The sequence below is a fragment of the Nestor notabilis genome, unplaced genomic scaffold, assembly GCF_000696875.1.
Source record: "Nestor notabilis isolate BGI_N333 unplaced genomic scaffold, ASM69687v1 scaffold8523, whole genome shotgun sequence".
Classification (NCBI taxonomy): Eukaryota; Metazoa; Chordata; class Aves; order Psittaciformes; family Psittacidae; genus Nestor; species Nestor notabilis.
This window is the reverse complement of record NW_009922322.1, coordinates 1-11,996: the sequence shown is the minus strand read 5'-3', so window position 1 is coordinate 11,996 and position 11,996 is coordinate 1. Positions and strand designations below refer to the sequence as shown.

The following is an 11,996-nucleotide window of genomic DNA, read 5'->3' as shown; positions in this document are numbered from 1 at the left end:
AAAACGATTTCCTCCTTTCATGTGCTGTTCTTCATTATGAACCATCGCGAAGGGCGCGCGGCTGGGCCTGGGGCAGTGGAGTCTGCTGCAGGACGGTCTCATGCAGCACGAGTTTGAGGAGACGGGGGTTAGTCGGAGGTGTGGTGGGATCCGGTTCCGTTCAGAAGCTGAGCTCGCCTCGGGAGCCATGTGGTCAGCTGATGAAGTTGCTGAGCTGTGTTACCTGCACTATCGGACCAGGCTCCCTAAGCAGGGGAAGCCAGATCCAAGCAGGGAGTGGACGTCACTGGCAGCTGTTGTCAAAGTGGAGTCCACAACCCAAAGAGAGGTTCTTGCTAGTCCAGGGACTGTGCAGGGTAAGACTGAGCTGTGGGGGCTGGGACGGGCGGGGGCTCCGTCGGTGGTTTTTTTTTAATACCTTCAAAAAAACCCCAGCGCCGTTTGTGTCTCCTCCCAAATGCTTTACTCTTTGTGATGGCAAAAGCTCTCAGCACTTCTGCCTAGAAAGAGACGGTTATGGTGGAGCGCTGTTCTTCCCAGATTATCCGAGATCAAAGAATTAAGTTCAGGAGGATCCGAATTACTAATGTAAACCCTTGCAAAAGTGTGTCCAGCTGCTACTTGAAAGAGTCCTAGAAGGTCTCAGCTGGCTCTCTGTTAACAGGCTGCATTACTACTGTCTGTGTTGGTGGTAGTTCCCCATCACCTCCCTTGCTGGCATTTCCATACTTGCTTCTTACAAGTTTGAGGAACCTCTGCCCGTGTTGCAGGGTGTAGCCCAGCATGTCAAGCGTGTGTTAGTGCTCCTGCTGTGGATCCCAGACTTTTTCTGGGACTGTTGAGATAGTGTTTCCTTTCTGGAATGTTGCATGACCTGCCTGCCTGTACCTTCCTGTTGACACAATGTTCTGTATGTTACCACAATGACTTTATGAGAGCAATGCTTCTGGTCACAGTTTGTTCAAGTAATGATGTTTCCTTTTTCAGTTACAAAGAAAGTTGTTGCTATGGGAACAGGAACAAAATGTATTGGTCAAAACAAAATGAGAAAAACTGGTAAGTTTGGTATAAGAGCAGACTTCCTGTGCTACCTTCTTTCTTGCTGGTGTCATAGAATTGGTGCAAATGTCCAAGACTTAGACTTGGAGGCAGAAGCGTCAGGCAGGTTTCACCTCATCAAGAAGAGAGGGGTTTAGGCAGCCAGAATGGCTGCCCTGGAGCTTGTTGCACTTGCTGCCTTAAAGGTGAATAAACTTTATATATGTGAAAATGTGTAGTTTAGGCCCTGAGTCTGCACGCCCAAAGACTTCATCACTAAAAGCAAACCAAAACACAAGTGAAATAATTGTGCCTATGTTGCCTCTGACCGTCCAGTTGTGTTGTGGTCTGATGCAGAATAGCCACTGCAGAGTTGGGGGAGGGATGACACCAGGAACGTACTAACAGGCTGCTTTGCCTTTACCATGTGTTCTGCAGCTAGATAGTTTTGAATATTTGTACAGTAACGTATGTAACAGATACAAGACTTCTCACAGGTATCATTTCTTACCATTTATTGTAGGATTTTGCTCTGCAAGTCCACTTTTTTGTTCAGGATATTTGTCCCTTCTCCTAGGAGATGGGAGAAGCCATAGTAACTAATGCTGAAAAGCGACTAAGGAGGAGGAGTGTTTGTGAATATATAGGTACAGGGCTTCCTACCTTCTCTAGGTTAGATATCTAACTTTAGATACTGCAGTAGGCAGATACTGCAGGAAGTTTGAAGATGAGATGTGTAAACCTGATAAACATCAGTGTTATTGACAAGAAAGGTAACTTAAATTGTAGTACATAGTGCAACAAGAGATTTCATCTGACAGCTTAACAAACACTTAAAATTTTCTGGATGCTATGCTTAAGCTGAGAACATAAGGAGTTACCACTAAGAACAAAAATCAGGTTTTGAAAGAAGCCAGTGTTTACTCAACTCAAAGGATTTCAGATAGCAGAAGGGTTAAAATTTGGTGTTTCAACAAGTCTCTGGTTTGCTGCAGAATGAAGAGTTTTATCCTTCATTTGAGTAGGCTATTGTCCTCCTTTTGTAGTGATAGGAATTTCAAATATCTTGCAGTAACCTAACACCAATATTAAACCTTCACATGCTAACAAATCTGGAGAACTGACATCTGCCAAATTTTGTTTGCTTTGTTGTCTTCTTTTTAGTAATGTTGCATGTTGTTCTCATTTGGTTGTTGCTTCAGGTGATGTTCTGAATGACAGTCATGCTGAAATTGTTGCCAAGAGGAGCTTCCAGAGGTGAGGCATGAAGTTCACATGCTGTTACTCAGTGCTTCTTGAGGTTGGTTGTTGTGAAGAAAGTGTTTTGACCTGTAGCAAAATAGCCATATTTTGCAGCTTCAGGGATAAGAATGTAATCAAAGAGAACAGTACTACTTCTGTGTAGGCAACACATTTTCCCCCCTTTGCTACAAGGAGTTTAACCTAATTTTTACACTTTTGGGTGGTGTGAAGGCCCTTTAACAAAAGCTTGTTTCTTCTTTGTTGTTGTGGAGCCTCTGAACAAAGTGCAGTCTGATTTTATGTGATGTCAGTGCTGGTTTGATGTGTAACTGTCAAGGGTAGCTTTTTTTCTCTTTCCCACATAACAGCCCTCTCGTTCATGTGGGGTAAGCTTGTTCAAGGAACTGAGCCAGGAGAATAGTAAAGCTACAGAACAGATACGTGATTTGAGGAGACAGTTAACTCCACTGAATCTGACCCTGTCAAGTTACTGTTACTAAGGTTCCAGTGATGTATTTGTGTTTATGGATTATGTTGGATCCCATCTATCTGTAGAAGCAAAACTTCCTTGCTCCTCACAGACTTCATCAGGAAAGAACAGGCACTAGCGGGTGTCTCGAGTTTGTTGTTTTCTCACGCATCAAAACTGAAGTAAATATTTCATGAAAACTTTCTGCCTAACAGGTATCTTCTCCATCAGATGTGGCTGGCAGCTTCCCATCAGCAATGTAGTATCTTTATTCCAGGAACTGAAACTGGGAAATGGAAACTCAAACCAAATGTCATATTTATTTTCTTCTCTAGTCATACCCCATGTGAGTATGCTGGAGTTAACTATGTTCATTACTCCCACATGCAGAATCTTTTCTGCCCCTTGCCTTTGGTCTCTGGTCTGGAGTGAGTGTGAGACAGTAACTCATGTTATCAGTATGTGCCCTAAGGTGTACTTGACTGGTCCTCTACAGATATATTTGGCATTTTATCTCACTGGATGTGATTTGTGAGAATGCAGTAGATCTGGTATGTTGTTCCTTATATAGTGGAATGCTTCACTTTCTCTTTAGATGATAATAGGTACTGTTCTGTTTTCCAGAAACTAACATACTTGTCAGGGGTCCTGTCATATCTCCTGATTGCTTTGTTTTACATGTTGTCTCTTTGGACTCAAATTATAATAAAATCATTGACAATTACCACAGTTCCTTTTAAAAAAAAACAACAAAACCAAACGCCAAACCAGCAACCCATCAAACACAAAACCCCACAGAAACCCCTGCAACAAAATCCAAAATAACCTCAACCACACTGTTGTGGTTTAAGCCCAGCTGGTAACTCAGCACCACACAGCTGCTCGCTCACTGCCTCGCTTTTCTTCGTCCCCCTGCTCCCGCAGGGATGGGGAGGAGAATGGAAAGAATGTAAGTCCCGTGGGTTGCGATAGGAACAGTCCAATAACCTAATGTATAGTACAAAACCACTGCTACTACCACCAATAATAATAATGATAAGGGGAATAACAAGGTGAGAGAATATGAAACTAAAAAAGGAAGGGGAAAAAACCCCAGTGAACACAAGTGCTGCACAATACAATTGCTCAGCACCCACCAACCGATACCCAGCCTGACCTGAGCAGTGATCTGGGCCTTCCAAGTAACTCCCCCCAGTTTCTATCCTGGGCATGATGTGCTGTGGTACGGAATACCCCTTTGGGTAGTTTGGGTCAGGTGTCCTGTCTCTGCTTCCTCCTGGGTTCCCATGGAAGAGCATGGGAACTCACTGGAGAGCATGAGACTGAAAAGCCCTTGATTGCGGTAAGCAGCACTGAGCAACAACAAAAACATTCGTGTGTTATCAGCAGTGTTCTCAGACCGAATCCCAAACACAGCACTGCACTAGATACCAAGAAGGAGAAAAATGACTGTTACAGCTGAACTTGGGGGACACACAAAATCCCAAACCACTAAACAAAGATAAAACCCAATCAAACCAAACAAAAACCCACCAAAACCAAGCAGCAAACCACCAAAACAAAACAGGGGAAAAAAGCCATAAAGAAACCCCCAAAAAACCAAAATAAAATTCCCAAAAATCAACCAAAAAAGTCCCACCTACAAAACAGTCCCCCAACCCAAAACTTATGGAATGGGTGCAACTTCTTGTTTTGTCAAGGAAAATGCTCTTGATTTGTTAAAAAAAAAAACAACCTCAGCATCACAAAGATGAGATCTCTTGGCAAATTGTAGGAATGAGACCTCTTGGTCTATCAGTTTAGTGGAAGTCTCGATGTTATCACAATCCTACCAGTGTGTTAGAATAGTTCTTCAACTGCTAGTCAGTTAGCAGAGCAGGAAGGTCACAGTGCTTTCAAAATACACCTCGTCAGTACTTCATATAGCCAATTAGTTGCTCATACATTTTTGTGATTTTGGTGGCATTGCTGAAATATACTATGATGGTTTTCTTTAGTAATGCCGTATCAGAATAGAATCCACATCTATCTTCAAATTTAATAGCAACAATATTTTCCTGACTGCCTTTTTCTCACATACTTGTCAGGCCTGGTTTGCTTTGAACTGAGCTTCAGAATTCTGGTTTTGAGCTTGTTTTAGTGATACAGGTTAAAATTTACATCCGTATTTGATAGGTTATTCTTTAATTATTCTTTTGAGAGTTGTATCATTTAGTTAGATGAGACTAGTTCTTCTCCGAGTCTTCAGCACTGCTCTGTGGTCTGTCAGATGCCAATGACACCTTTTGCTTTATGATTTCTGTTTTAAATTTTGATTTTTTGATTATTTCTTATGTAGAATGCAAAACATGTAACATAGATTGGCTAAAATTTCAATGAAGTCTTACTCATCATTGTATATCAGTGTTGTTTGACAAGCGTGTTCTCATACTTAAAATTTTCCTGACTGCAGATGTGTGAAAGGCAGTAATACCATCATAGTACTGCTGTGATGTGTTCCAGTCACAAGAGATGCAGTTTTGGCCAATTTTGATATAATTTCTTCTATTCTAGGTGGAGATGCTTCTATTATTCCAATGAGTGAACCAGAGAACCAGCTTTGTAAGCCAGCAACTGGAGCTGATGCTGTTGGACAATTAGCAGAGTGTAAAAGTAATCATGATCATTTGGGTCCAGAAGATAAAAGGAAATCAGAGAAAATGGCGAGTGATCGTAGAATCAAGAGAATGAAAACTGATGATGATGGTTATTTTTCCGTAGCCACTGAAGACCTGGCTGTTCAGCAAGGATCTGTGGAACGAGAAGATGACACAAATCCAGAGAGCTGTAAAGGTTCTGCAGAGAAACAAACAGCTAATAAGGAGACTGGCTTAGGGAGACCAAAGGTAGCAGATGTATATAGGACTGGAGCAAAATGCGTGCCCGGAGAGCTGAGTGATGCCCGGATACCTGGGCTAGGCTATCACCGTGTGGGGTTATTACGAGTGAAGCCAGGTCGTGGGGACAGAACATGCTCAATGTCCTGCAGTGATAAACTGGCTCGCTGGAATGTGTTAGGGTGTCAAGGAGCTCTTCTGATGCATTTCCTGCAGCATCCAGTGTATCTGTCAGCAATTATAGTGGGGAAGTGTCCATATAGCCAAGAAGCCATGCACAGAGCAGTTATTGAAAGGTAAGTGTTCTCCTTTGGAAACAAATAGTGTGTATGGAGACAATGAGTTATGGAAGTCAACGTGTCACACGAATACCAGAGCTTTGTTCCAGGGTCATGCGCAGAAAACGTTAATTTTTGCAAATTCACATTTTCAGAAAGTGGTCCTGTGGAGTCTGGAGAAAAGGTGACTCCTTCTGGTGGATCAGACTTGAAGATTCACAAAAGAATTTTCATCAGATTCACGGTCCCATTGGTTGTCCCCTCACACAGCAATGAGAAGCTGTCACCCACCAGAGTTTTTCTAAAAGCTTCCCAGCAGAAAGAGCAGCTGGAAGAACACGCATCAGTGTAATAAAGTTGAACTTTACAGTTTATTCAGTTATCCATGCTCCAGAGAGGCATTCTGAGTAGTCAGTTCCTTTTATAGAATTATGTTGAGCAAAAGTAGCTTTTATGTCTTGCAGCAGCATTCCTAATACTAAATTAAAACGCTCCCAAATCCATCCATCATAAAGGCAATCTGAAATGACTCCAACTAAATGCATAGGTAGACTTTTGCACTGTCTTTCTGGTTGTCCTTACAGGCCTTTATAACAGCTTTAAGTTAACTTAGTTCTGAAGCTTTTGCTGATTTAGACCATCCTTTCAGACTAACTTCCCAGCAAGTAGAAGAGGCAGTATGTTAAACTTACTTTGAAGGGAATTGTAGTAAAACCAGTTTACTTTTTGCTGTCTTTCTGAGCTTGGATCTGAACTTAAAATTTCCCAGGAGGTTAATATTTGGGTTATTGCATTTGCATATACGTCCATCCCATTTAAAATTTTAAAACTATACTGTGAGGCCGTTTCAGTAGAGGTTTTTGAAAACTGCTGTTCCAAAGTTGTGGGTGTTCCGTGTGCCTTCAGGTGAGCTGTGCATCCTGTGGAAACAGAGTTCTAGACCTAGCACAGAAATTGCTGTGGTGTGGTGGAGTATGTTTAGGTTTAGAAAGATGAGTCTATCTGGCAACCAGATTGAAAAGTCATGATTTCATGTCAGCACTTGTTTCTGTTATTATTAGTTGTTAGTTTTGTTGCTTCTTGAGCAAAACTTCTTGCTTCTGGAACACTTCACGCTTGTATGCAAGCTAGTATCTCTCACTGGCTTGTTCCACCACTTCCATTCACACTGATTAGCATGTGCAGTGCAAGCTCACCTTTTGTCATTTTCATGCATTCTGAGGGATGCACTTCAGAATTCTGCTGTGACACTCTGGGCCTTCAGCTTCTGTAAAGGATGAGATTTGTGGCTTCTTAAGTCTGGCTTTGACATACTTGTTTCTCATCCTCCTGCTCTGCACTATAAAAAGAAGTTTAATTTTTGAACCTGATCCACCGTTAGGAATGATTGAAATGGCAGAGAGAGGAGCCAAAGAGGAAAGGCACTCTGATGGACTTCATACTCGCCAACAATGAGGGTCTCAGTAGGATGTGAAAGTCGAAAGAGGCCTTGGTTACAGCAACTGGGAATTGGTGGGGTTCAGGACTCCAAAGGGAGGGAAGGGAGTAAAAAGCAAACTCACAACCATGTGCTTCAGGAGAGCAGACTGCTTGAAAGAGTCATGTTGACTGTGTCACCTAGCATGTGACAGCTTGCACTGGTCAGCTGGGAAAAGACTGAGTTGTCTTAGACTGGAAGTGCCAAGCGTAGGTGCATATCCCTGGTGGTAAAAATCTGTCTGCTTCTTTGATGTGGACTACATCCAGTGTTTAATTTTTTCCCTGCTGTGGGCAATATTCTAGTAACACAACTTGTCACCTCAGAGAAATTTATGCGAGGTGGAGTGCACTGCTGCTAAATGAAGAAAGTCATCTGCTGTGCACTGGCTTTCTTGCTCCCCCCAACTCTAAGTTGATGAAAACTATTCCAGCAACAAAAGGATTGGAAGTGGATATTTTTCTTGCTTAGGAGTTTGATTCAGTGCAACAAAGGCATCTGCAAGTTTTAAAGGACAGTAAGTGGAGCAGGGCAGAGTGGAGGGAAAGGAGGGCAAGAAAGAAACCCGGGAGCTGAACCTCTCACGTTAAGAGCCAGTTACTAGACCAGTTCCTCTGAAAGGTTTGACTTTGTTTAATAACTCCTTTTCTCCGTAGCCTTGCATCCTTCTAGGATGGGTATAAAAGAGGTCGTAGTATATTAATAGGGGAAACTATAGCTATCTCTCCAGTGGACTTTACTGGATAATGCTTTCCTCACTCTGTAACACTTGAAGTTTTTTACTCATACAATCCTAATCCCATTCAATGCGTTGCAGTAATTTCAGGTAACACAGATAAGATTATACATGGAACGGTAACTGTATCTTGTATCTTTTCAGTCTTTGATTATGAACTTCCAGGTTCATAAAACAGTTGTTAGTGTAATGTGGTTGACTGTGTAAACACTTTGGTTATTGCAGTCTTTATCCTCCACATTTTACCTGCACCGATTAGGAGGGTTAACTAGACCTTTTATCTAGACCTTTTTAAAAATCAGTTAGTCATATTTTTTTAGGATGGGCAAGGTCTCAATAAACTAGGTTGCTTTGTTTTTCTAACAAATGCTTTTTTGAAGGGAAGCATGCACTCAAGCCTCCTTGTCTTTCTTCCATAACTCATGCTAAATTCAGTTTTAATGTAAAAAGTAACATGTTTAGATTATGGAGGAAAATTGCACGAGTAGGAACGAGTTTGGAACGAGTAGGCTTAAAATCACTTGCATTTTTCCGTGCCTACTTTAGGTGTCAGCACATCTCATGTTTACCACCTGGTTTCCTCGCCCAGAAGGTAAAGCTGCTGCAGTCGGATCTTCGATTTGAGCACAGCCGCCAGGCAATTCAGGAAGCTCGAATTAACAGCAAAACAAAACTTGTGCCTTGCAGTGCAGGTGAGTTCACCTGGGCTAGTTGCATAACTGTGTGCAGAAGTTCAAACAGAAGTCAGGTGGATTTGGTGGTTTCCTAAAATGGAACGTCATTCATTGGCAGTGCTAGAGGCAACGTGTGACTTACAGCAAGAAATTAATTTCAGGTTAGAACTTAATTGTTAATAATTAATAATAATTAGCTCAGCCTCTAGTTCTCTGTAGGGAGTTTTCAGACTGAATGAACACTTAGTTGATGCCATGAAGAATTTCTAGGCTAAACAAAGACAGGAAGCAACCAGCTAAAATAAAAGTTCTGAGGTCAGTAAAAACCCCCAAAATATCAAAAGGCTTCTTGTTTCAGTTAGTTTTGCATTCTCCTTGGTAATGAACAGAAGACTTGCCATGCTGACTTATGCTTGTAACTGCTCCAGAAATCTGTGAATGTAGAAAGAATACAGAGTAGTATAGTGTGAGGGTTTAATTGATAGAGGGCTTGGACATTGCGTTTTTTGTCATGGTGATGAATGAATATGCAAGTCACGCTGTGATTTAGCAACATGGTCTCTTTTGGGGGAAAAAAACCAACCTAACAGTGGAACTGCCACCATATGTGTATGGTTATGAGTAGTAGTTAAGTAGTTTCTTTAAGCTTGGACATGCCTACCTTCTGCTGTTGTATACTTTTCTAGCTTAACTGGAACTGGAAGTTACTCTCTTACAACAGACTTGAAGATAAAATAGACTGGAAACAAAGGGTTCCTGAATGGAATTCAGATTCGTTAAATTGGCTTTTTTACAGGTGCCAGGAAGGAGGAAAATAGTTTGATTCTGTGAGATAGGAAACAAAATCCATCACTGAAAAATAGTGCCAGTTTACTTTGCAAAAAAGATCTGAAGCCAACTACTAAATCCCTGTGTATGACTTTCTTTCTCTACAGTTACTCGGGTCAGTCTATTAAATAGAGATGAATGATGCTTTATCACACTTTTTTGCATATATAAATTATGCTATGTTGATTTTTTTTCTTAAAGGGGTGAAAATCAGAATAAACTAAATTCAGGGCTGTTACACTGAGCATTGAAATATGATTGATAGGAACATTTCAGCTGGTATTCTTAAAAATGTGTTCTTTTTAGTATTTTGAAGTTCATGCTATGAAAAAATTAAAGAATAGAAAAGATTTTCATATTTAAGTAGGTTTTTATCCCTGTCAGAGGATATCAGATTCTGACCAGGTGGTTTTAGATACTCCCCACATGGAAACTTTAGTGTAAAATACCAGTTTTATGTAGTTAATGTTGTTTGACATTACACAGAATTTTAATTTAGCAGAGCAATAAATCATTGTATCTAAATCATAGTGCAAGTACCATTTACACTTAGGAGAGCATGGCAATTGCAACACATAGCTGAATCACGATACAAATGTGATTAACATACTCAGCTGCCATAATATGCTTTATAATGTGTAGGTTTTGGGTGTCTTGAATGGCAAGATGGTATCATGAAGGAGAGAAACTGAAAATTGTCTTTAGAATTAATGCACGTGAAACTCTTTTGCCTGGTAGGAACACAGAAAAATGGGAGAATTTAGGAAACAAAAGATGTCTCACGGCAGAAGTAGTTACAAACTGTTTTCAGGCTATGGAGGGACAGATTACGCATACAGTTTTGTTTCATTTAACATGCCACTGATGCTTTTCTACTTATTTATAAATCTATGAGGTATGGTATGCAGCATTTCAGCAGCATTTCAGCATTCACCAGCTAAGATGGTAATAAGGTAACCAGAATAGTAAAGAATAAGGTTGTTGGCTCTTGCTCTCTCTTCCAACAGATTATTTTTATTTGACTACTAGGCAATGACATTTTTCAAGTAAAGTCAACAAATATTTGGTGTACGTCAGTTATCAAATACAGAGAGAACTATTTAGAGTATACAATACATAATAAAATAATAGCACACAATAAATAAGGAAGATTACACTGTCTGGTGCAAGTAGTTGGAATTACTTTGGGAAGCATCATGGTATCATGTGAACACATGGAACGAAAGGAATTGTTAAGTTCTGCTTTTGTGGTGAGAGCATCTCCCTTGTTCATAATCCTTTCTTCTACAGCTATAAGTTGGAGTGCAGTCCCTGAGCAACCCCTGGATGTCACCTCAGATGGCTTCCGGCAGGGAACAACAAAGGCGGCGATTGGGAACCATCAGAGCAGGTGTGAGAATGTTGTGGTGTCTGGGTGCAGAGATCTTACTTGTTAGCACACACATCTGTCAGCTCGTGGTGCATGGTGCATTGTCAGAGCAGAGGAAATACAGGGAGTGAGGAAAAAAGGGAAAGGTCGGGAGTGGGGGAAAGGGAAGAGTCGCTGTGTAAGGGAGAGAAGGGGAGTTGGAATGGCAGAAGTTGATGAGGGTTAACAAGTTTATCCTATTTCTTCTTTTTCACTGTTGATTAAAACTAGCATTGTAGGTAATGGGGGTGGTAAATTACGAAAAAATTTTATTAAAATATAGATTATCAGTGAAGTTAGTGGAATTTTTGCTTTTTATCTCTTGGGTTGGTGACTGTGGAGGACATGTGGTGTGCTGCAGGTCCTTCTTGTAGGTTTCTTTTTCTGTAAGAGTCAGGCCAGCTGACCTGGATGTATGATTGTTAAAACTCTTGTTTTGGAATGTGACTTTCTGCCTTAAAGTTTGAAGATGTTATGAAATGCCTGTAGCATCTTCCTAACACAAACCATGGCACTTCCCAATTGTCATCTTGACACTGTGCTCTTTAAGAAACACCATAATCTGTGTTTAAAGAAACAGTTGCGCATTTTTCTTTTGGTTGAGAGGAATTACTTTTAAACATCTGCAGACAAATCTCTCCATCTCTATACACCTTTCTCAGTTTAGGTGAGGTGACCGAAATTAGCGTTGGTCTGTGGAAGTTCAGCTTGAGGGTTGTGGTCATGTTTTGGTTGTTGTCTGCTTAACCTACAGTTTATCAATGGTCACAGTGTTCATTTTCCCTGGTCTTTCTGGGAGAAAGATGCTAATCCTGACAGTAGTGAATAAGTAGATCTTGGACAATTCTAGGGGATAATTCATTCACATGCCTGTGAGTTGCACATTCTGAGCTTCTCAAAGGTAAGCCTGACTTGACTGAAGTTTATCCTGGCATATCCTAGTAGAATCATAGAATCATAGAATGGTTTG

General features: G+C 40.9%; 1 protein-coding gene across 1 annotated transcript; it reads left to right on the top strand.

The window, feature by feature from the left end:
* Positions 1-187: 187 nt before the first annotated feature.
* On the top strand, positions 188-11,008 carry ADAT1 (adenosine deaminase, tRNA-specific 1; the record flags this gene model as incomplete). The annotated part of the gene is made up of 7 exons (XM_010011561.1): positions 188-356; positions 988-1,056; positions 2,241-2,295; positions 2,965-3,095; positions 5,303-5,921; positions 8,663-8,808; positions 10,909-11,008. Coding segments are annotated over exons 1-7 (1,289 nt in total), but the record flags the coding sequence as incomplete, so codon positions are not given.
* Positions 11,009-11,996: the final 988 nt, after the last annotated feature.